Source organism: Pristis pectinata, chromosome 26, assembly GCF_009764475.1.
Source record: "Pristis pectinata isolate sPriPec2 chromosome 26, sPriPec2.1.pri, whole genome shotgun sequence".
NCBI lineage: Eukaryota > Metazoa > Chordata > Chondrichthyes > Rhinopristiformes > Pristidae > Pristis > Pristis pectinata.
This window is the reverse complement of record NC_067430.1, coordinates 8,407,782-8,433,748: the sequence shown is the minus strand read 5'-3', so window position 1 is coordinate 8,433,748 and position 25,967 is coordinate 8,407,782. Positions and strand designations below refer to the sequence as shown.

The window sequence follows — 25,967 nt, the reverse complement described above, 5'->3', positions numbered from 1 at the left end:
AGCAGTCCCGTTCCCTCATTTAAGATTTAAGTTATTAACCTACCAACCAGCACAACTTTGGGATCTGGGAGGAAACCAGAACACCTGCGGGGGGCGGTAACAACCCACACAGTCACAGGAAGAATGTGCAAACTCCACACAGACAGCATCAGAGGTTAGGATTGAACCTGAGGTAGCAGTACTAGCTGCAGTACTATTGCGCTGTCCAGTTGCGCAATGTTGTCTTCACAAAAAATTCAGTATCATTCATTAGTGTCACGCTGTACTCTTGTACAATGACAGTACAACTTTGTGCTGCAGTTTTGTTTTTGACCAGCTTTAGCTGGTGTGTTAATTGATGCTTAAAAACTAAATGTCTTGACCTTAATGACTAATTATCCCTGAAATTTTCTTATGGTGGCATTATGATTAGTGTATAACTTTACTACTGGTGTGAAACTGAGACTAACAGACCAGGAAAAGAGTCCAAGTTGAATCCTTTGTTCATACTGCGTTTAGCCTGCTCCACTATTTGTGAAGATCCTGGTAATTTTTTCCCTCAATGCCATTTTCCTGCAATATCCCCATATCCTTTGATTTCTTTAATATTCAGTCATCCATCTGCCTCTATTTTGAATGAACTCAAAATGAATGACCCTCCACAGTCCTCCAGGGTAGCAAGTTTCAAAGATTCACCACCCTCTGCATGAAGAAATTTCTCCTCTTCTCACTCCTAAATTGTCCATTCTTTATTCTAAGACCGCAAGCCCTAGTCTTAGACTGCTCCTGAGCTAGAGAAACAACCACCTCCCTGCATTTAGCCTGTCAAGATCACTAAGAAATTTATAAATTTCAGTCAGATCATCTCTCATTGTTCTAACCAATGGAGAATGGGAATATAGCCGAAGTAGAGTCAATTGCTCCTGGTATGGCAAATCTGCCATCCCAGGAACTGGTCTGATGAATCTTCGCAAGATTCTTGCTACAGCAAGTACACCTTTTTTTTAAGGTAAGGAGACCATGCTGCAAGTGCAATCTCACCAAGTCCCTATATAATTGCAGTACAATATCTGTACTCAAATCTTGCAATAAAGGCCTTTGTACCATTGCCTTCCTATTCACCTGCTCCATCTGCATGTTGCCTTTCAATGGCTTGTGTACAAGGACACCCAGATCTCTTTGAACATCAGTATTACTCAATCTCCTGCTATATTAAAAATGCCTTGCATTTCTGTGTTGAACAACAAAAGTGGATAACAGTCACTCAGCTTGTCTATATCCCCCCTGAAGTCTTTTTACATCTTACATCCTGTTCACAACTCCACTTAGTTTTCTATCATCAGCAAGCTTGGAAGTATGACATTTTGTGCCCTCAGCCACATTGATATAAATTATGAGTAGCTGGGGCTGAAGGATTAATCTTTGTGCTACCCACTAGCTTGCCAATCTGAGAACAATCTTTATTTCCACTCATGGGGCCACAAAGATTCTTCAGGGTCACGGCCAGGTGCTCTTAGCAGGGGCTTGGCGAAGTCTCTGTAAGGACATGAATTCATTGAAAGAATGCATGCATGTTGGGGAACCCTGTAATGCAGGCAAGTGTCAGTGCCCTTTTGTTCTTGCTCCTGTTGGATGAAAGAAAAGTAGATGAAGTCTTCCATACTTCCATATTTGAGAATAGCGTTTTGGTGACCACCTTAATGCAGCAGTGAGTAGCAAACAGAGGTGGTACAAATCTGCAGTAGTAGCTGCAGCAGGCTGGAATTATCTTGAGTCCTGGAAGATGGTACTGACTGTGATCTGACCTGCTGTGCAAAGCAGGCCATATGAAGTTACAGGAGGTCAGTGAAGACAAAGAATGAGGGTGCATGTTGGCTATTAGATAGCATGGCTTCAAGGGAAATGGAAGTTGTAAAGCCTGGTTGTTTTGCAAAAAAATAGGAACTTTTTTTGATCTGTGAGGTTAGAATACTCACTGGAGACAAAGTTCTCAACTGTTGATGTAATTTGGGGGAGTTTATATTGGAAAGAAGATGCTGGGGCAAATGAAAATCCTGATGTAAAGTTAGGAGTCAAATTACCCATTAGAAGTTTGTCACCCAGAAATTGCTCAGCCCTGGGCTAAGTCAATGTTGAACTTCAAAGTTGGAGTTGTGTACAGACAGTTTGGTTTTACCGGGTTCACACCATGAGTTACTTGAAGCATTTGAAAACATGCCAGAAATTCATCATGCATTGCTACTATGGCTATGTTTGCCATGATAACTCGCTTTGGGAGATTAAATATAAAAGCAGCATCAACCATTTCTCTTGCTCCCAAATAAGTTAGTGATCCAAGGAAGGGGATATATGAAATGAAGATTAGGAGAGTGATGAAAAGATGGCAATAAATCAGAGATGGCAGTAAGCAGTGTTTTAGGGCTTCCCTATGTAACACCTTACAGTATCAGTTTCAGTGCATGTTATTATAATATCAAACGAAGCCCTCTTGATTTTTGTAAGTACTTGTAAGATGAGATCTTTATTAGTCACATGTACATCGAAAATTGTAATTGTGAGGTACAGTGGGAAGCTTTGCTAAGTAAAGGGCTAAATAAGCGTGCAGCTAATACATGTATTGGTGTTTAGTTAATTGCAATAAGGATCTTTTGTAAGCAGGTACTGCAGAACTGAAATGATGTGTCCTCTTCATTAAAATAGCCTTTCTATGTAGTAATATTTAATGCAATCAGTTGTCTGATTGTTATTTAGAATGACGTAAACAAAGATGAACCAGACCAAAACTGGATGGTCATTATTTTGGTGGAGCCGAGGGATATGAACAATTGTTCATGAGATCATAGACCTGAAGGAAAATTGGGTGTGAATGTATCATTGTTAAATCAGAACAAATTGAACAGAGACTAGTATAATGCAAAGAACAAACAGCTGGAGGAACTCAGCAGGTCAGGCAGCATCTGTGAAGGTACAGGGATAGTTGACCTTTTGGGTTGAAACCTTGCATTAGCACTAGTGTGGTAGCTTTTCTATGTTGTAATCTTTTAATGTGATCAACAAGTTGTCCATGTTGTTATTATTAAGACTGTGAATGTCTGTTTGAGGAAAGATGATGGTAAACAGTGGCCGAATTATTAGAAGGTGCTGGCCTGGGTGAAGCTAAATGGCCCTTGGTATTTTTGACCACTGGAGTCACTGAAATTGAGTGGGTTCTGTTGAAAAGGGTTCTGTTGAAGATCAAATATGGGTATTGGTTGAGAGGCCTTTGAGGATTAAGGGATAAAGTTAAGCTCATGGAAGGAAGATTTGCACAGACCATAAGTAAGGCAAGAAAGAGGAGAATGGACTGAAGAAAAAGTCAACTGTGTCCAAATGGCGCCAAAGGCTTTGATCTACTCATCAACAATTGTCTTTTGTTAGGTATAAAACTTAAGAAGTTAAATTCTTGATTTATTACGCAAGAGCTGCTGGTTGCTGCTCTTATCCAAGATTGGCTCCAGTCTTGCGTGATTATTTTGATTTCTTGCAAGATCTCATAACTAGCAGCACTTGGTTTCATAGCTGTGACGTTGGGAGCCAGCCCTCAATGAACATCCATGCAATATTGGCAGAACTTGTCCAGCTTGGAAGACTGGATACTGCACTGATGGGAGAGGGAGGTAGGGAACTCTGTGGACTTGGAGGGACCTGGATATGGTGTTCGGAAACAGTACTTGCAGGAGGCATGTTCTTTATGAAGTGCACCATGGAGGTCTTTGATGCTCCATCCAGAGGTTTCTGGCAGGAGTTTGCCGGGGTCTCTGTAAGGAGAAATATATCATGCGAGTCAGTGAATGCCAGTGGTTGGGGGAGCTGCAATGCTTGCAGTTCCCTATGCCTGCTCTCATAGGCTGAAAGACAGATGGATGAAATCTTCTCTGCTGGAGTCTGGAGCTTGATTGATCTCCTTAATGCAGCAGAGGGCATCAAGCTGTGAAAGGTGGCAGAGATCCATGTCATCGGCTTGGATTGGTCTTGAGGTTTGGTGATTAAGTGTGATTGTGGTCTTGACACTCACAGGCAAAGCAATCCAGGTATAATTGTGAGTATATATTTATGGTTGCAAGAGATCACTTTTCTCACTGAAAGCTGTCTTGATCAAGTCTTGCCTTCTTCAGAGAAGCTTGTTAAGTTAGGAATGTCAATCCCTCTGAGTGGATAGTCTTGTGTGATGAGCCCTCCCTCCCTCCTTTCACGCTAATCGCTATGCTACCGTGCTTGAAGAGGTGACCAACAGCATAGATGAGGGTAGGGCAGTGGCTGATGTCTGTTTGGACTTTAGTGAAGCCTTTGACAAGCTCCCGCATGGCAAGCTGGTCTGGAAGGTTAGGTCCATGGAATCCAAGGAGAGCTATTTAGGTGGATTCAAAATTGGCTTGGAGGTAGGAAGTGGAGGGTGGTGATTGAAGGTTGTTTCTTGGAATGGAGATCAGTGACTAGTGGTGTGCTGCAGGGGTCAGTGTTGCAACCCTTGTTTGTTTTTATTAATATAATGTGAATGCCCAAGGCTTGGTTAGCAAATTTGCAGATGACTCAAAATTAGGAGGTTGTTGATGGTGAAGAAAGTTATTGTAGATTACAGAGAGATCTCGACCAGTTAGGAAAGTGGGCTGAGGAATGGCAAAATGATTTCAATACAGATAAGTTTCAGGTGATGCATTTTGGAAAGTCAAACCAGAGTATTACTTGTACTGTGAATGGTAGGGCACTAGGGAGTGTAATGGAACAGAGAAACTTAGGAGTACAGGTGCATAGTTTGTTGAAAACTGTGTCACAGATAGACAGGGTGGTGAAAAAAGATGTTTAGCACACTGGCCTTCATTAGTCAGGGCACTGAGTTTAGGAGTTGGGACATTATGTTGCAGTTGTATAAGTTGTTGGTGAGGCTGCACATGGAGTACTGTGTACAGTTTTGATCACCCTGTTATAGGAAAGACATGGTTAAACTGGAAAGAGTGCATAAAAGGTTTACGAGGATGTTGCCAGTACTTGAGGGCTTGAGTTATAGGGAGAGGTTGGCCAGGCTAGGTCATTGGAACGTCGGAGAATGAGGGGTGACCTTACGGAAGTGTTTAAAACTATGAGAGGCAGAGATAAGGTGGACGGAAACAGTCTTTTCACCAGAGTAGGGGAGTCCAAAACTAGGGGGCATACTTTTAAGGTGAGAGGGGAAAGATTTAAAAGGGACTGGAGGGGCAACTTTTTCCACAGAAGGGTCATGAGTATATGGAATGAACTGCCAGAGGAAATGGTTGAGGCAGCTACGATAGTATCATTTAAGAAGCACTTGGATAAGTACATGGAGGGGAGGACCTGGAGGGATAAGGGCCGAATGCAGGAAATTGGGACTAGCCAGGAGGACAATGTGGTTGGCATGGACTCATTGGGCTGAAGGGCCTGTAATCCGTGCTGTATTGCTCTGTGACTCTATGCTCTATGACTATAAATGTGGACACACAGGAGACTGCAGATGCTGAAATTCTGGAGCAGCACACAAAGGAGCTGTGAGGAACTCAGCAGGTCAGGCAGCACATAGAGGGAAATGGACAGTTGATGTTTTGGGTAGGGTCCTGACATGAAATGTTGACAGTCCATTTCCCTCCATAGATGCTACTTGACCCGCTGAGTTCCTCCAGCTCCTGATATGAATGTGTTCTTATTTGAAGATTTTCTGCAGAGGGCAGTGTTGCACTAGTGAAGACAACTGAATGTTCATCTTGTAAATGCCTTTTTTTTCCTCTGAACATTGGTGATTGTTTGAGCAGATCACTCATTACCTTGACATCCTTACTTTACACCACAGCTGTTTCCTGCTGATGCCATGGTATATTTGCTGCAGGCTCTCATGGTGCATAATTTTCTTCATTAAAACTCCTTTCACTAATCCTAATCTGAATGAATGGTAGGCAAGTACACAAACATCATGACATATGTATTTTTGTATGTGTGCTTTTATGGGAAGGAATCCCAAGTTTTGGATATGAAGATTATGATGTTTTGAATTATCTTGTGGTTAGAGGGGAGAGTTGATATGTAAGCGTTCAGTGAATTGCTGGGCCCATTGCAGATTACAATCCAACAAACAGGATGAAGATCAATTTGAGATACTTTATCTTTGTTGGGGACTTGCACACGAAGGCATTAAAAAAATAGCTTCTAAAGTACCTTAAAATATTTGCTGACCTTTTTTGAGCTCTTTTATGGTGCTGGTAAAACTAATGACAAATTACTTTATAGTCTGAGAAGCTGTATGAAACATCTTGCACTGTTAACTTGCCTTCTACTTTAAATTAAATTTTCTTGAGATTATATATATATATCTTTAGCATTGGTATACTGCCAGTATAATCTGCTTAACTTGTATTACCTTTTCTCTCAATGTTCTAGTTATTTCTATTTTTCTTATGGGAATTGTTTCAGTGATCCATATCACTTAAAGGGTTTTTTGGCAGCAGATTTTTCTCTAACCTCGAGGACTGATGTTGATTCATTAATGCCCAGCAGGAGATGTGAATCTGTGGAATGAGGGGGATACCTGTAAAATAATCAAAATTGGATTAAACTCAATGATTTTGTGTTATTTTTTAAAGTGGATTCTGATGTCTTAGATGTGCCAATTTCACAAGAAACCCCCCTATCACTTGGGAAATTTAATAAAGCTTTCGGCAGTACTGTGGCACGCAAATAAAAATTTGTGGTCTAGAAATTCTAATGCTCCCTAAAGGGTGTGGTGGATAGATATAGCAGGGTGTCCCAATGATATTTGGTCACGTGCCTGCTGCTGAAAAACTTTGGCACTTGAGCCCCAAGGCTTCTGGATCATGTGAGTGGTCAGTGATCTGGTCTGAGGAGCTGGTGAGATCTGGAGCAGTGATCAGTTGTGGCCAGCAATAGTGATTGGGTAAGTGACCAGGCGTGGGTGGGGATTGTAGAGATTGGGAGCTCCATTGGTGGAGATTGGAGCGTCATTGGACTAAGTAAAGGGATGGGATGGGAAGTCAGACTAGAGGGTTGTCAGGTTTATTGGGTGGGGTGGCGTGGATTGGGGCCCTCAGCTGATTGGTGAGTTGGAGCATTGTAGGGGTGGTTGATCAGTGTTTGAAGCCTTGGCTGATTGGTGGTTTGGGAATCCCAAATATAAAAGATAAGCATGCCACTTCATAATGGAGGATCACAGTGACCTGCTTATTGCAGGAGTGCCCAGTGGCATTTGCTCCTGGGAAAACTTGTTCTACTTTAGTCTTTATGCTCCAAAAGGATAATTGTTGGGAAAATAATGTGGTTTGATACAAAATGCCTAGATTAAAATCTGGTGTGACGAAAAATAATTGGGAAATTATTGTCTTTGTGTTTCACTTCATAGTAAGTAATGATAATAATGAGTTGAGGCCAACATAGATCAGCCATGATCATACTGAGTGACAGGGCAGGCTTAAGGGGCTAGTGGCCTACTCCTGCTCCTATTTTCTTGTGTTCTTGCATTTTCAATTGGAAGCACTGAAATAGACTGCATCATGTGATCAAAATTGTAGGCCTGCTTGTTTCCATCCAGGGCGGTGAGTACAGGTTGAGCAGAAAGTTGATTTTATTTCCAGTGATGCATTATAATTATTCTGTGTTTATTACCACCACTCTGAGGATGAAATAGTTCTCTTGGGGCATTGCAGGAGAACTTGGATTATGTTGTCCATGGGTCCTGTTGGCATATCCACAACAGCATAGTCATTATGCAGTGCTGACTTGGGAACTCTGCATGGTAAGTAAAATACCTGCACCCCTACTACCCCTCCTCCACTGAGACAGCACTCCAACACCTCCTGATTTTCAGCTCGTCCATGAACCCTTAATCTAACCCCACAATACCCCTAATCTTTGCTGCCCCCATTTCCTCACTATGTTTGCATCCTGTCCCTGCCAGTGATTTCCCCCTGCTGGAAGATGCTGACCTCCCCAATCTCATCCATGGACAAATACTGGTCAGATTGCAGGAAATGTGTCCAGCTGCAGCTCCTGACAGACCACCTAGAGCAGCTGGAGCTGCGGATGGACTCCATGTGGAGTATCCAAGATGTGGAAAATGTGATAGACAGTGCATTTAGAGAGTTGTCACTCCACAGGTACAGAAAGAGAAGAGATGGATGATCACCAGGAAGAGCAGTCAGGGCATGCATTTAGCGCAGGAGTCCCCCATCATACCGGTATACCACGTTGAAAACTGTTGGCCTTCCAGGAGAACACAGCAGCAGCGGCCCAGTTTGCTGCGCAGAAAGAGGTAACAGAATGGGGAGAGTGATAGTGGTTGGGGATTCTATATTAAGGAGGACAGATGGGTGTTTTTGGGCCCGCAAAAGAGTTAATTTGCTGCCTCCCTGGTTTTAGAGTCAAGGAAGTTTGGAAGTGGCTGTAGGATGCTCTGAAGGGGGAGGGTGAACAGCCAGCAGTGGTGGAGCATGTTGGTGCCAACGTCATAGCTAAAAGAAGGGATGAGGTCCCGCCACAAGAGTTTAGGGAGCTAGGTAGCTGTTTAAAGAACAGGACTTTTGTATTGCTTCCAGTGCCATGAACTAATGAGAATAAGAATAGAAGGATCGGTCAAATGAATGTATGATGGTGCAGGGGAATGGGCTTTAGTTTCTGATCATTGGGACCCTGGGGAAGCTGGATCTGTACAAACAGGACGGATTACATCTTAACTAGAACAGGACCAATATCCTTGTGGGGAGGTTTGTTAGTCTGTTGGGATAGGTTTAAATTGAGTTAGCATGGGAATGGGGCACAGAGTAGATGCTTGGATGGAGAGGTGCATTCACCAAGAGGAGAAATAGTTAGTAAGCCCAGTAGGCAGAACAAGTGGGTAAGTACACATCAGGGGAATTCAAAGCTAAATTGCAACTATTTTACCGTTAACCTACCAAATGCAACACTTCATATTTGTCAAGTTAAATTCCATCTGCCAGTCCTTGGCCCACTTTCTCACTTGATCTAGATTTTAGTGTTAAGTGCTCCTGGACATTGGTGCCTTTAGCTCGAAGTGGATTTTCTTCACGCTTAATATTAAAAACCTAGATACTTCAGCTGAGAAGAGAATGGCAAGGTCAGATCATGTAGATCCTGACATGTTTTTTGGCATTGCCCAGTACATTCCAACCAGACTATATGTGTTGCATTTGTCGGTGGGTAAATTTGGAAGTAATCTGCACAAATAGTATTTGAATTGTTAATCTATTGAACACGCTGCCTAGGGCCATTGGGGAAGTGGTTTGTTTTTATTCTTTCAAATACAATTTAATTATAGATTTCTTTCAGCAAACAAGATTGTGTGATGGAGTTCATGGAAATCTTAAGAGATGGCATATGGAAATTGTAGCATTCTGGACAGGAATAAGTGTCTTTGGATTTATGGTTCTAAACCACAGATTTCCTCGCATCTTTTTAGTCTGTATTGTCTAATTGATAGAAATTGATTGCCATCATTAGTCAACAGCTCCATGACTAAATTGTAATCTGTGGCTCCGTGGATGGTAAAGTTGAACTTGGTCTTTTTTGATCCAGCAATTCATACATTCTTATTATAAAATCCAGATTGCTTCATGTTCTAGTCTCATTAGATTTGCCAAAATAAATTATAATGGTAAGGCTTCTTGCGAATATCACTAAGGAATAAAATGAGATCATGAATGAAACGGATAAATGTGGGTAAATTCAGAGCACATGTTACTTTGAGGCACCTGTTGACAGTTTATTGTCCTGATCCACTTGTCAAGTATAACTGTTCACAATTAAATATTCTGTTTAAACACACTGCTAGGCTTGGCGTTAACATATGTCTGACACTTTATCACAAATTCAACTTACTAACAGCAGCAATCCACATATAGCACTTGTGTAGGACAAATTTTAATTATGCTATTAACAATAATTATGCAATTCAAATTGAATATTTTACATAGCAATGAGAAGAGACTATGAAAGTTAATGTTTTTATTGAGTACTTTACAGGTAACACAGTCTGAATGCATAAAGTACTGATTTGCTTTAAATTATTTCTCAAGCTTCTCATCTTGAGCTCTGTATTGCTGCAAAATGTAGATAAGCTGTCTGGTGCACTAGATTTCTTGTGCACTAAGTATTTGTGAAATGGGGTTGTGTGCCATGCCTTGGAAATGCACTTGACATTGACGCTTTTCTGGAGATGCAGTGGTATCATGTCGACTTCAAAGTGTAGCATTATGCTGAACTTAGAAAATGAAAGTGCTTTTCAACTTCCTCCTATTTTGTTGGGACAGTAAGGGCCACTTTTTAAATCTCCCCTAAGCAGTCATACTGTAAGATATAAGCTGCTATATTTTTCTTAGCATTATTATTTCTATTTATTGAGACAACATTGACAAACTAAATTTACAGAAAAGATGTTATTGTACTGGAGAAGGCATGAAGCAGATATTGCCAGGACTAGAAAATGTTAGCTACAGGGGAAGATCAGGTAGTCTGTTGTGTTCTTAGGAACAGATGTGGCTGAGGGGAGATGATGAACTTAGATGAAGTAAATGGGAAGGACCTGTTTCTAAAATAAAAAACTGAAGCTGCTGGAAATATACAATAAAACTGAAAATGCTCAGCAGGTCAAGCAGTATCTGTGGCATGAGAAACAGAGGCAATGTTTTGGGTTGAAGAACCTCTTGTCAGAACTGGGAAAGATAGGTTTTCTTCAACAGATGGATCACAAACCAGTGGGCATAAATTTAAACCAATTGGTGAAAGATTTAGAAGGGAGATGAGATCTGTACAGGCTTGACCCTTTCAAGTCTCTTCAGTAATATCACCACTCATTCTTATGAAACTCCAGAGATTATAGGCTGGATCAACTCTATCTTTCCATATAAAATAGTCCCTTCAAGACAGAAATTAGCCCAGTGAATAAATTTGTTGTGTTCATGCAGGGGCAGGGATGGCAAAGGTTCAGATTTTAAAATGGAAATTCTTCTTAATAGAGAGCCAGTGAAGGTCAGCATTTACAGAAACACTAGGTCAAAAGGCATCATGTGAGTTAGTACACAAAAAGACCTTTGAATGAGTTTGTTCACAGAGAGCAGAATGAGGGAGGCCAACCAGGGGTGCTTTGGAATCTAGAAATGACAAATGCACAGGTTAGGGTGTCAGCAGCAGATGAGCTGAGGCAAGGTCAGAACTGGGCTGTATTAGAAAGGTGGAAATAGACCGAATTAATGATGGCAAGAATATGAAACCTAAAACTCAACACCTCAAAGTTGTAAACAGTCCACTTACAGCAACCTCCTGTACCCACCCAGCCAGGCTCTGCATTATTTGGAAAGAAACTTTCATTGACTGAAAAGCTATACTTCAAAATTAATTCATTGGATGAATTTCTTGAAGATAGTTTGATCTGATAAACTGCCATATAAATTGCTCTAAACTCCTTCATTGCTGCCAAGTGATTATCTGTAAAAAAAAATCTTCTTTGCAAGTTTTCACTTTAAAAAAAAGAATATTTATGGGCTTCTGAAATCAGTGATTCTGTTCTCGTTGTAATTTGTTAAAGATATCGAATGTTTTCTTTTTTCTATCTGCACAGAAGGATCTCGTGCTGATTGCTAGCCAACATCAGTGTTGCAATCCTTCTTAAAATTATCCCATTAAAATTTCAATTTTTATCACTTAGTTAACATTGTTCCCATGTTTTCTCACAAAATGCATTAATTCACACTTCCATTGCACTAAATGTAACCTGCTTTGTGATTGTCCTATATGTCAATCTGAATATGCCCCCCAAATCTTTTTTTAATTAACCCCTGAAATAGGAGAGAAAAGAGGAAGTCTTGAAGCAAAGGGAAATGCCAAAAAGGAACACGTGTTGTGATTTGTTCTATGGCTTTCATCAGAGGTCCATCATTTTTACTGCCCAAAGAAGAATGTTGGATGTTGGTTGGCTATAGAATAACAGGCTCTTCGTGGGTCAACCTTTCTCTTTATATGATGATAGAAAGCCCCTTTCCCACAATAAAAACTTTGGTATATAGTATTACATTAAAGGCCCTACAAAAATGTTAATTTTACGTAACATACAGCCATAATCTGCACTTCTTGTAAGCGTAACCAGTCTCTCCGGTTTCAGTCACCTTGTTGTACAGACAATTTATTTTTTAAATCACAATGAATACTGTGAAAACAAGCTTAGTTGCTGGGAACATTTTGTTAAAACCTTTTTAAGTATCAACAAATAAAATCTGGGATGATAATTAAAATTTTATGGGTCAAAAATGTGGCGTGTCAACTTGAAATCTGTAACTGAACTTTATGTCTGAGATCTTAACTGTTAATTATAATTTGAAAATGGCTTTCAGTGTTATAGTTTAGCTAATCTTGAAAGCTTTTGATGTACGAACTATATTGCAGAAATGGCCTAATTTCTCAACTAATTTTATCATTATACCCCTGGATTATAGTATGACTATTAACAGATAATGGAAGAAAGCACTTAAGGCAAAAATTGCAGTTAAGAGTGCTTTATCTGGATTTTCCCAATGGTTGCTTTGCATGACTCTATTTGTCATTTTGGAGTAGTTATTTTATTCATTGATTTTAGAAGGTAACAAAAATTTGTTTACACTCAACTGGTGACACCTAAGTGCAATGACTCTTAACTTACCCTGTCAGTGATTTTTCTGGTGCATTTCCAAAAGTAAAAGTCTGATAAACCAAACAACATTTTGACAGAAAAAGGAGACACATTATCAGCCAATGATGCTTGGCAATGATGTGATAAAGAGACTAATGGGCAAGCAGTAAATCTCCCAACAATAGCACATATATTCCTTAGAGGAAAGTTGAAGCAGACCACGGCTTCTAGCTATCATTCAGGACTCAGCCTGATTCTCTGCAGTAGCTGCATTGACCTTAATATAGTTTCTACAGAATGAATGGCTGTGAGCAGGGTTCTCATAAGAGTTCCCAAGGAGTACAGTCTTTGGCAGACATTCTTGAGGTATGCACTTCATGTATCCCAGTTATTGAAGCCTGTGAGGATCTACTGTAGTTTACATAACTATTGGCTGGTTTCCTGAAGGATCATGTTGGATTTTTCTGAGATATCGAAAGTAGAAATATTTCAATCTCTGGTCCTGATTTAGAACGTGTGATCCAGCTTTCACAGCTGTAGAGTACTATGGGCATAAGGCTGGTTGATAGATACCTTTTGTGTTCTGGGTTAGTAGATTGTTTGAGAATTATGCTATCAGTGCAGTAATTATTGCAACCATTCAACAAGATGAACATTTCACAAACTAAATAACTGGATGTAGTAAACTACCACTTCTGCTAGTCTGGCAAATATGACAATGAACCAAAGGATAAACACGCTTGAATTTCTTGATTTAAAAAAAAATCTGTTCTCTGGGTATGTATCCCTTTTAGTATCACCAGTGAAAGGAGCATGCAGCTAAATGTGGACCTAAACACAGAAACATCGATTATTCGTTTCAGTCCCACACTTGAAACCTTCAAGTAGTAAGAAGAGATCTGTTGTCAAATGTAACAAATTATCAAGAATGTCTTTGCATAAAATGAACATGCTATTTTAATGCCTGTAAGTGCTGGGAGCATTGTGATCACAAGTTAGGGAGCACAGGTAGTCTCAGCAAAAGTGGCCAGTGTATTCTTCAGCTTTGTGCTTCTTATAAGCTGACAGTCTCAAGCACCTAATTTGCTGGCAGTAAGGAAATTGGTTGCAAGATTTGAGTTTACAGTCAAATCAGCCATTGTCTTATCGAGTGGCAGAGCAGGTTCAAGGAATCAACTGACCTATTTCTTTTTCTCCTCTTATCTTATTATATTCTATTACAAGAATGACTATACCCATGTCAGCGTCAAGTTCCATTTACATCCTAAAAAGATCAAAGCTGTCTGAAAGACAAACATCCTAACAAGTTCACTAATATGAAAGATTCATGAATGTGTTTCTGAAAATGATTAATCTGATTCTGACACCTTGTGGGAAAATTTCAAGAATACATTGCAAAGAGCTTATTGACTTTCTTGCTGCCCCAATAATATTTCACAGCATACCCGTTAAAAGAACATCCTCCACTTCAGTCCGAACTAGGCAGAACCATTCCCTACACCAATCATCTGGAGATTTGTCTCAATCAGACTGAAAGCTTCTACCAAATTTTGGGGCTATGGGTCTTTTTGAATGTGATGTTGTACTAAGATTTCTTTAGCTTGACAGGCTAGAAGTTGTAAACTGCATGGAAATGGATGATAGGACGACACTGCGCAATAGACCTATTACGGTTTACTCTGAACCACAGGGATGGAATTATCTTAAGATATGATGTGCCAGAGACTGATTTCCTGAGATGAAGGGGTTGATGATGAAGAAAGTTTGCACAGGTTGGGCTTATGCTCATTGACATGCAAGGAGTTGCGCACATGAACATTATGATTCATGGACCTTAACAAAGTAACCAACTGTCATTTTAAAAACCATGTTGGAAGCACAAACTTACCTGCATGATCTCCTGCCGTGATGGGGAGATTTCCCAACAAAAAAAAAGCACTTTTCAACAGGAACTGCTGCCTCAAATAATAGGGCTGTCCTTACTAAGAGTGGTGGGACAGACTCTGGAGAGGGCACCAATTTTTCTGAAACATGATCAGATATCGTGTTGTCAGGAAGGACATGTGGTGAAGTATTGGCGTGGTCAGGAGGCAGAAAGAAAGAAACAGAAGCCTTACCTAGAACGTTTAGTTCTAGATGTCTGGTGCATCCAAATGGACTTCCAATTGTTGGGTCAAGACTGTTCCTTAAGTCACTCTTGAAAAAGCCTTTAGTTTTCTTTTTAAGGCCTCATTTTCCACTCATGGCCCACATTATTTCTTTATTATGTGTGCACATTTTAATATTATAGCTGCATTGTCAAACCTGCAGTACAAATTGATTCAATTCACTGCTCTGTGTTTTGGCGCATCATATGGATGGAAACCAATAGCTTCAGTTTTGTTGTGCATGCATGTTTGTTAGTGTCAGTTGCATTTCACAATTAATCTTGTACTTTTATATAGCACATATAAAAGTGTGCTGCACAATGGAATTTCTAGGCTATCAATTTTAATCATCTTTATAATGTGAAAGTGTTAAAAAAATAATGAAATGTAACCAAAATTGGCCATTAGGTACATCTGTCTTCTTCCTAAAAGGTTCATTTAGACTTGGTCCTGAGAATTTCTGGCAAGAGTGTTGAAATAGAATTAACTTGTTCTTATCCTGTTTTGGGCACTGTGTTGTGGATTAAAGTTTCAACTGAAAAGAAGGATATCTGATCTAGTCAGCTAGAATTAGCTGAATTGTGCCTTCTGCCGGTTTGCCGTGAAGAGAATTGTCTGCAGTGTGAGGTCAACCTGTCTTTTTGGCTGAAGGAAATTGCTTGATGACCAGATGGAGAATGCACTGTGGTTGGATGCTTTGCTTCAGGGGAACTGAAAAATAAATGACATGGAATTTATTGCTACGCAGTAGCTACTCTGATGCTTTAGTTAACCTTCTGACTGCTAAATTATTCATGAAATACTCCATTTCAAGTTATCCCAGTATGCTATTACTGACCCTAGTTAATATATAGTAAATAAATTGCTGCAATATCTGGTGCATGTTAACCACTTTGCTATTAAAGTGACAGAACATCTTTAAGAGATTTGTCTCAATTTCATTGGAATGCTGAGTAAGTGGTCCAAAACAAAAACCTGGATGGCAGTCGGCCAAATTCTCTTCATGGTTCCTGGATGAGTACTTCTGTAAGTTTTCAACTTGCCGCATAGGCTTCTGTTTCCTGCCAGTTAGATTTTACTGAGTTGAATGCCTGTGCCAGGCACTGGTCCACTTTGCATGTAAAAGAGCTTTGCAGGGTATACCCCAATATATGTATGTTTATAAGGCTCCTATCCAAATCAGGTACTCGTATCAACCATAAAAGGAAGGAGTAGCATTTCAATAGCTTCTGTGTGTGAGAGGAATGATAAGTGAATTTTCTCTTTAAAGTTTAAATTCAATTTTAATTTGTGTTTGTTGAGTTCATAAGGAGGAATTTTAACTTGCATGTCCTCACCTCCTCTTGTGATTCTGGAACATCCCAAAGTGGCTAAGAACATTAGAAATAGAAATGGGAGTAGGCCACCTGGCCCCTTGTGCCTGCTCCTCCATTTACTGAGGTCACGGCTGATCCTTTATCTCAGTGTGACTTGTTTTCTTATTCCATCTCTAGTTGTTTTCATTTATACATTAACTAGACAAACCTGTACAAAATGTTGGAGACACTAGAGATTGCAGATGTTGGAATCTGGAGCAAAAAACAAACTGCTGGAGGAACTTAGCAGGTCAGGCAGCATCTGTGGAGGGAAAGGAATTGTTGACATTTCGGGTCAAAACCCTGCATCAGGACTGAGTGTAGAGGTAGGATATCCAGTATAAAGGGGAGAGCTGAGGCAGGGGCTGGTAGGTGATAGGTGGACCTAGATGGAGTGAACAATGATAGGCAGATGGGGCCAAGTGTGGAGAGGGAGACATAGGTGATAGGTAGAAACAGACAAGGAAAGACAAAAAAATGTTGGTTAGTCTGCACTTGGTGACCAGAACTGCACACAATACCCCATATTATAGGAAGGACGTGATTAAGCTAGAAAGGGTGCAGAAAAGATTCATAAGGATGTGACATCTATTGGCTTGAGGCTTGAGTTACCAGGAGAAAGTGGATTGGCCAGGTTTATTTTCCCTGGAGAAAAAGAGGCTGAGGGATGACACGACAGAGGTATATAAAATTATAAGAGGCATAAATGGGGTAGATAGCCAGTATTTGTTTCCCATGGTAGGGGTGTCCAAAACTAGAGAGCATAGGTTTAAGGTGAGGGAGGAGGTTTAAAGGAGATCTGAGGAGTAAATTTTTCACATAGAGCATAGTTGGGATCTGGAATGAGCTGCCAGAGGAGGTGGGGGAGGCAGAAAGAGTAACAACATTTAAGAGGCATGTTGACAGGTACTTGAATGAGCAGGGCATAGAGGAATGTGGAATTAATGCAGGCAAGTGGGATTAGTATCGATGAGCATTTTGGTCGGCATAGACTTGGTAGGCTAAAGAGCCTGTACGATGCTATGACTCTAGACAACTCTGAAAGCATTATGTCGCCCAGGCAACATTGGTCTCCACCCAATCACAGACATTCCCTTTACTCTCCCACCCTTCCCTTTCTCTGCAACTTATTTTATGAATTCTGATTCTCTCTCCACAAATGCTGCCTGATCTTCTGAGTCTTTCCAGTATTTTCTGTTTTTATTTCAAATTTCCAGTATCTGCAGTTTTTATTAAAACTTTCAGTTAATTGGTTATGTTGACATTGGTTGTAAGTTAAATTTAGGTCGGAGATTCCAAAATCTGACGACGACATGGTATCCTCATGGCCTACTATGCACTGTCTATGACACTCAGAGCTACTTTTCCATTGATAAGTATGAATTAAAAAAAAAGAATACCCCATGTCTATAATGTATGAGAAATGGATAGTTTAACAAACTTTTACCAGCTATCTACCTATGACTGATGATATGTAACATCCCAAGTAATAAATTTGGGTTTAAGTTTATTTCCTGCAGTTGTAAACCCCACCATGAAATAGCCTTGTATTGAATAGAATTTGGAAGCATGGTCCATTTGGTATACTGAATTGATGCAGTAACATATTTGTTTTTGAAATTTTGAGTTGGTTCATCATTGAGGGAAGTTGTGGGCTATTTCTCCTTGGCAATCTTTGCCTGATCAAGTTACTGATGCCTTTTAGTGTATTGAGAGAATTGTTCCATTCCTCAGCATTACCGATACGGATCCAGAAATTCTCAGATTAATCCAAGTGACAAAATAATTGAAAATGAATAATTAATATGTGCATCTGTACAAATTACTAAGTTAGAAAGGATTTTTCCCATCTAAAAAAAAATCATTGCAGGCAGCAAAAGAGATCTGGGACTATGTGAATGGAAAAGGATTGAAAGGAGAGCTGTGATATTTAATATTTTCTCATCATTCTCTGTCCTTTTTCAGGCTGTTTATTTCCACACACCCCTGAACTGTACCCACCTTGCGATAATTGTGGAGGTAGTGGCTATTGCAAGGAAGCGTGAAGGAAATGAACAGATCCTCTCATGTGGGTTTGGAATTCTTCACTTACCAAACAGGCAGAAGCTTGCATCAGATGCAGATAGAAGTCAAAAAGCTAAAAGGTCAGTATTTAAGGTTATCGTGTCATTTTACAGTGAAGAAATCTGGTCCAAAGGATGGTCTCCAATGATGTATATGAGTGAAATGTGAACATTTTGGTAATTACAAATATTTTGCATTATAAAAGATAAAATAAACACTGCAATGATAAATGCTCTCAATGTAGGAAATTCAGACAGACTTGGACGTATCAATCCTTATATACTTGGTGTGTTTTGCAACTTAAAAAATTGAACAAGGATTAATAGTAAAGGTTCTTGGATGTGAAGATTTTCACCAAAAAGGTGTTGCATCACTGGGTGAATTTTTCTTCAAGTATCCTGGGCTTTGCATTAGACAACTAGTTTTGGCCAATTGTCTGTATCATGCTTTGCCCAAGATGCACACTAATGATTTGGTGTTTCTGTATTTATCTTCTCTATCAGATTGTAAACCTTTGAGGTGTCCATTTGGTTCGGCTGTTATTGCTTCATTCTTTGCTCCGATCAGTCCATCAACTGTTATTTTACTAAGATGGACCCTCCGGCATCTTCATTCCTTCCACTAGAAAAGTCAGCAGTTCATCGATCGGGGTCCATCCTAAAATTAGTACGAGATACTGTACTTACATTCTCCACTTCCCTTGAGTTCCAGTTTTGGACCAGGCAGGCAAACCTTTGTTGTCTCCATCCAAGTGAATTACATAAATCTCTAAAAGCTGAGCCCTCAGCATTAATGCCTGTGACACATCACTCATTACATTTTACCAACCAGAAGAAGACCCATTTTTACTAATTCTCTCTCTTCTGTCACCTGATAAATCTTCTATTGGTGACAATATATTAACTACTGGATCATATCTTTTAACATAGAAGTGGCCCATCAAGCCTGTCTCATCAGTCAATATGATCATGGCTGATTATCCAAATTCTGTACACTGTTCTTGCTTTCTTCCCATATCCTCTGATCGCTATAGCCATTAGAACTGTATTTAACTCCTCTTGAATATATTTAATAATTTGGCCTCAATTGCCTTCTGTAGCAGGTAACTCCACAGGTTTACTACTCTTTTGGTGAAAACATTTCTCCCAATCTCAGTCTTACATGGTTTACCCTGTTTTGGACTTTCCAGGAACATCCTTCCTATATTTTGTCTGTTTAGCTCTTCCTCAGATAAAGAGACCTAAACCTTGCACAATATTTAAGATGTGGTCTTGCCAAATCCCTGTACAATTGCAATTAGGTATCCCTGTATCTGTGCTCAAATCCTATCACTACAAAGGCCAGCATAACATTTGCATTTGTAATCGCCTATGTATCTGCATGTTTACTTTCATTGACTGGTGCACAAGGTCACCCAGATCTTGAGGCACCTCCCTTTTCCTAATCTCTCGTTGTTCAGATCTGCCTTCCTGTTTTTTTTGCCACCAAAGTCAATAACCTCACATTTATCCACATAATACTGAATATGACTTGCATTTTCCCACTGGCTCTACTTGCTCAAGTTACACTGGAGCCTCTTTGGGTCCTCCTCACAGCTTGCACTTCTACTCAGTTTTATATTGTCTGCAGACTTGGAGATATTATATTTAATTTCCTCTTCTAAATCATTAATATGTATTTGAATCGTTGGAGTCCACGCATGGGATCCTGAGGTATCCCACTAGTCACTGCCTACCATTCAAAAAAGGACCTGTTTATTCCTACCCTTTGTTTCCTATCTGCCACCCAGTTCTCTGGCAATGTTGAATTACCCCCCATTCCATGTACTTTAATTTTGCACACTAATCTCTAATATGTGACCCATCAAAAGCCTTTGGGAAGTCCAAATACGTCACTGATTGCCACCCAACAGCCGTTGTTAGAATGAGTGACGGAATTTCAGAGGAAGTGGTAGAGGCGGGCACAATACAGTGTTTAAAAGACAGACAGGTACATGGATAGAAAAGGTTTAGAGGGATACGGGCCAAACGCAGGCATGGACAACATGGACATGTTAGGCCAAAGCCCTGTTTCTGTGCTGTATAACTCTATGACCGTATGACATCACATCTACTGGTTCTTCATCTAGTTACATCCTCAAAAATTCAAGTGATTTTTTTCTTAACCAATGTAATTTTCATTGATGATTATGCCAGCATATTATAATATATCTGCTGTGTTAACCATACCCATACTTGCCTATTTTTCTATTCTTATCCAGCTGCACAAAGAAAATGGCCTGCAGTGACTTCCCTTCCCAGGCTTAGAAAGCTTCCTCTGGTGTCCTCCCAAGGATCTGATCTTGGTTCCCACATAGTGAATGTAGTATATCTGTATTTTCAAATGACACTTCATAAAATACCACACAAAAGCTTGTTACATTAAATAAGGGCTTAGCATAAATAAAGGATCGGTAAAGAACAAGGAAAGAGTAAGAATAAATAGAACAGCAAACAATCTGCTGGAGGAACACAGTGGGTTGAGCCGCATTTGTGGGGGTGGGGTGGGGGCAAAGAAATTGTCACTGTTTCAGTTTGAAATCCTGCAAGAGGACTAAGAGTAGAGAGGGAGAAGGGTGAGACAGGGGCCAGAGGTGATAGGTGGACTGAGGAGGGGTGAAGGCTGACAGGCAGATCAAGGAAAATAAACCTCCTTCTATCGATTAGGACTTCACTGGTGTTCTTGCTGTTGTTTGAAGTCACTTAGGCCCTCTGGATCCACGTGCTAGCCTCTAGCAGAGCAATTTCAATCTGATCGAAGCTTGGAAAGTTGAATGGAACTTGCAACAAGTTGTAAACGGCCAGTCGAAGGTCTTTGGATAAAAAGGTATTTTTTTATACATCCTTGTAGACAGTGGCATAAGGCAGCAGCAACATAAGAAAGAAGAAGATTGAGGATATTGTTACATACATAACAATTAGGATAAGGACGAGGGCACTTGGACACTCATGCCACCTTCACCATTTAATAATATCATGGCTGATCTGATTATAACCTCAACTCCACATTCCTGTCCACCTGCAACAATCCTTTCATGCCTTTTGCATTTACCGCCCTTTGAGGAATAAATGGATATTTACGAACCAAAGACTGCTTACAGTGTGTTGTTGCAAGGATCAGTCTTGGGCCCTCAGTTATTTATAACTTAGATTAATGAACTTGATGAAACAACAGAGTACAACATTTCCAGATTTGCTAATAATACAAGGAGAGGTGGGAAAGTGAATTGTGAGGAGGATGAAGAGTATCTGCAAAGCATACAAACTGGTTCAGACAGGGGGTAAGAAGGTGGCAGATGGAGCATAATGTGAGGTTTTATACTTTGATCAAAAGAATAGAAAACAATATTTTCAAAAACTGAGGAAATATTATGGGGTAGTGGACAGGAATCTCAGTGAGCTGGTTCATGAGATGCAGAAAGTAAACATAGAGCAATATGGAATTGAAGCTGTATGTTGGTTTTTATCGAAAGGACGTTGGATCACAACAGTAATGAAATCTTGCTGAGATTGTACTGTCCTTTGGTAAGACTGCAATTTTGGCCCCACTTACAGACTATATCAAAAACTGAAATTGATAGATTTTTGTACATGAAAGGAATCAGAAGATCTGGGGAGTAGGCAGGAAAATAGACTTGAGGCACAAGATCAGTGATAATCACATCGAACAGTGGAGCAGGGTCCAGGGGCTGTATGGCCTAAATCCTACTTTTTTTTGGTTGTTTACGTCCAATTCTAGATCAACACAACCTTTTTTTATCTCCTTTGTTGGCCATAATTTGTCAAACTGCTTGTCCGACATTCAGCACTGGTTGAGCTAAAATTTCCTCCAATTTAGTAAAAGACAGATTGAAGTTGTTGTGTTTGGTCCCTGTCACTAACTTCATTCCTGAGCCACTAGCCATGCTTCTCTCTAATGTTTGTTTAAAAATGAAATAGACTGTTCGTATTTGGCCCTAAGTTTTTGCTTTGGGCTATATGTCTATGCCAAGCTATTTCCACCTTTGTATTATTGCCCAACACCACACCTGCCTCAGCATATCTGCTGCTGAACCCTCATATGTTTGTTACCTTCAATAAACTCTTAGCTGAACCATCTCATTTGAGGTCATCCGAAACTCTACTGCTTGTGTCCTGATTTGCACTCAGTCTCATATGTCTGTCACCCCTCTGCTTGTTGACCCACACTGGTCTCCAGTTAAGTTGCACATTGATTTTAAAATTCAGATTCTTCCTTTCAAGTATCCTTGTGGTGTTAGTGCCCCTTTTCCCCTTCCCAACTCCAGGTCCTCATCACATTATCCCATCTCTGCAATCCCCTGTAGCATCAAAATCTTCTGAGATATCTGTGCTCCTCCAGTTTTGGCCTTTTAATCATCTCGACTTTCAATCTCATAACCATTTGCAGCCAAGCTTTGAGCTCTGCCCCTCCCACCCATACAACCACTCATGATGCCAACCCCATCCATAAATGCCCTGACATAGCCTTCAAGGTCCTGATTTCTCCTTGTCAACCTCTTCCTACCCTCCCACCGCTTCTCCCCACCCTGCCCCAGGATAAGTTGCGATTTACGTTTTGTGAAATTTAATATGTAAAGTGAAAGAGCGTGCAACTAGATTACACCTTTCATGACTTCATAATGTCTCACATTTCACAATCACTTATTTTTGAAAATCAGTTAATATGTAGAGAAGCATGACAGAAGCATTTTATCTGTTTCAATAAGCAGATATTCAATATTTGGAGCAATTAGGAAAACAAAACTTGGATGTTTGATACAAAGAGTCACAATAACTTTCAAAACAAATAAGCAATAGGTGATAAATTTTAGATATTCTCTTTGTAATGTGGGTGTTGATGTGTGCTGTGTTATGTGTTGTTGTAAATAACGATCAGTGAATGAGCACATTTTTATTGTTGTTCCTTCAAGAGTACAAGGATAACAATGGCTAAAATGGATTAATTGTTACAAATGAAATGTGATGGTACACTGAAATGCACCTTTTTGTTAGTCTGTTGGGCAGTCCACATTCCTTGAACAGCAGCTCTCAAAGTATGCTGAATGCAGCTAAATATTTTCCTCTTAATGTAAAGAGGCATTCTGCATGTCTAACTCTTAATGTTGAGCATTGCTGGTTCTTCATCTGTTTGGAATCTACACCTAATGTCTTTTCTAGCCAGGGTCAAAAATAGTGCCTCTGGTGAATGATTCCGATGGCCAGATTTACAAACCACAGAAGGTTAAATTTCTTGGAATCTTAAACTAACCATAGAATATTTTATTCCACAAATATAGATTTTCTTAAACATTCAGTTTTGTTAACAATGTGTTTTCATCTGTGATGAGTACCAGTTACTTTTCGGTGGCTAAAACTATCACTTCAGAAATTCAATTACAAATTAAGTGTACTTTATTTTGGCAGTATTAAATAAATAAGCTCATCATGTTACTTCTGCTGATTGTGGACTCTTTTGGCTTTACTGCTTGTACAGCAATTTGATAGATTGGATTCTCAGTGCTTTGTTGAACTTGCCTGATTTTCATTCCATTTCCTTCAGTGTTAATAGGCATGGGTTCTGCTCGGCTGGATTATAGCCCAGGACGGTGAAGACAGAAACTTACACCATGTGTTTATAATTATCTGTTTTTGGAAGTGTTGATGGATGGATGAAACTGGTTGGTAGTTTGTTGTTGTCATCTCAGCTAATTACTGACCAGTTTTGTTGAAATGTTTAATGGATAAAATAGTATGTAGGAACCCTGACTTCACACTCCTAACTTGTGACTTGAAGAATAGCTTTGGGGAATCAGGAGGTGAGTTCCTTGCCACACAACACCCAACATCTGATCTCCTTTTGTATCTTTATTTTGTCCTGGTTAATGGTGACCACAGGATATGCATTATGCTAGATTTTGCAATGGTAGTGCCACTAAATATCAAGGGAGGGTGCTTTGCTCTCTCTTGTTAACAATGACCTTTGGCTGGTACATATATGACGTGAATTTTGTTAGCCTTAGTGTGAATGATGTCTGTCTTGCATCACATAGACATGAACTATTTTGTTTTATAAGATTGAGTTTAGAATTGAACATGGTGCCATCATCAGTGATGACAGAATTAAGATCTGCGTTTTTTTTCTATAGTAGGTCGAGTAGGTTAAAAGTTCTTTAGATAAATAATTCAGAGGCTGATGGAAATTGTCTATTAATTTGTGTCAGATAGCATAAGTAATATTCACTTAACTCCTATTTTGCAGTATTTGACTGGACAACTTTTAGCACCAAATAGACTATTAGTGATTTCCTCTGGACTTCTGTACATATACTTAACATGTGCATAATGATAACTACCATTTTTAATAAATCATTTATCTAGTGTGCAAACTGATCTCAGTTTGCCTTTTTGTATTATGTCAAGCAGATTAACATTCTGCTTCTTGAGTAGTTCTGAAGCAATGCTGTTAGCACCCTTTGTAGTTTTACCTACACTGCATGACCAGAAATAGAAACAATTTTGTAGTCGGATAGTGGCAAAGATTTCCTGAATTTAACTAAACGTTAAGCATGGCTGTTCTTCAGAGCAACAGTATTATCCTTTTATAATAAGTCATAATGTGAGCACAATTGTGTGATGTTTAAAGTAACACCTACATAAATGTAGATTTAAGTGTAAATAGATTAGGAGGAACAATTAAAATGGAGTGTCTCCATTTCTTCTGTTGTTTTCCATTTGACATTGTGGATTGTGGCTTTTGATGCCCTCCGACCAGATTCTAGCAGAATGCTAAATCATAAATGTTCTTTGATGTTGCATCCACAATTTTAAATCTTTCCTTTGTTGGGTGTCCATCATTACTGCCCTGGCATGTGAGTTCTGTGGGAAGTCAGCAGAAACATTAAGATTGGTGTAGAGAACTTTGCTAAGAGATGATTAACTAGATTAGTAGTGCTATTTGTTGTGGTTGCTGATGTTAATATTATGCACAATGAAATGCTTGGCTGGCCTGCCAGGCATGTAATGTGGAGGAGTATGAGGAGTCCAGCACTAACTTTACACAAGCTTTGTGGAAAAGCTGAATTAATTATTTTCAGCATGAAAGTAGTGGCCAACTCAATTTCATCACCTGCATTCAGAAGTATCAAGCAACTTCTGGTGGCTGATGCCTCCCTTTTCATTGTAGCAGAAGTTGTCCAAAATCTGACTGCTGCAGTGGAAGCTCAGACTTCTGTCATTCAAGCTCAGCCTGCCTGCTACCAGGCAAACTCAGCTTGATGCCTTGTGAGCTCAGACAGTTGCCATCGTAGCTTTAGATGCTAATATTCACAGAGCATACAATGTATCACAGCAGTCCAGCAAGCTTCCCTCAAATAATTGGGATTGCTGAGATCGTGACCTGGGATAGTGGCTGTAGATCCATGTGGCATAAATCTGCTGCCATGACTCATGAAGATAACATTCCAAATCTGTTGCCCTTATTGTTGTTTATCATCCAAACTGCCCAGACAGATGCTGCTTATGTTGGGGAAAAATGTAATCTAAAACCGTGCTTTCCAGGCTCAGAGCTACTTAAGGTCATCCATCCAATTGACTGCAATCTACTCCATTGACAGTCAGTAACCTTTCATCAACCACAGGCAAAAAGTATAAATTGCAGACTGGAAATCTGAAGCAGAAAGAGAAAATGTTGGAAGCATTCAGCATCAGTGGG

At 39.8% G+C, this 25,967-nt stretch overlaps 1 protein-coding gene across 1 annotated transcript in view; it reads left to right on the top strand.

The window, feature by feature from the left end:
- nphp4 (nephronophthisis 4) overlaps positions 1-25,967 on the top strand; it is a 285,812-nt gene that overhangs the window by 35,961 nt on the left and 223,884 nt on the right. Inside the window, exon 3 of the mRNA XM_052039598.1 lies at positions 18,120-18,298. Coding sequence (XP_051895558.1) covers positions 18,120-18,298 — 179 coding nt within the window. The remainder of the gene's footprint in view (positions 1-18,119; positions 18,299-25,967) is intronic.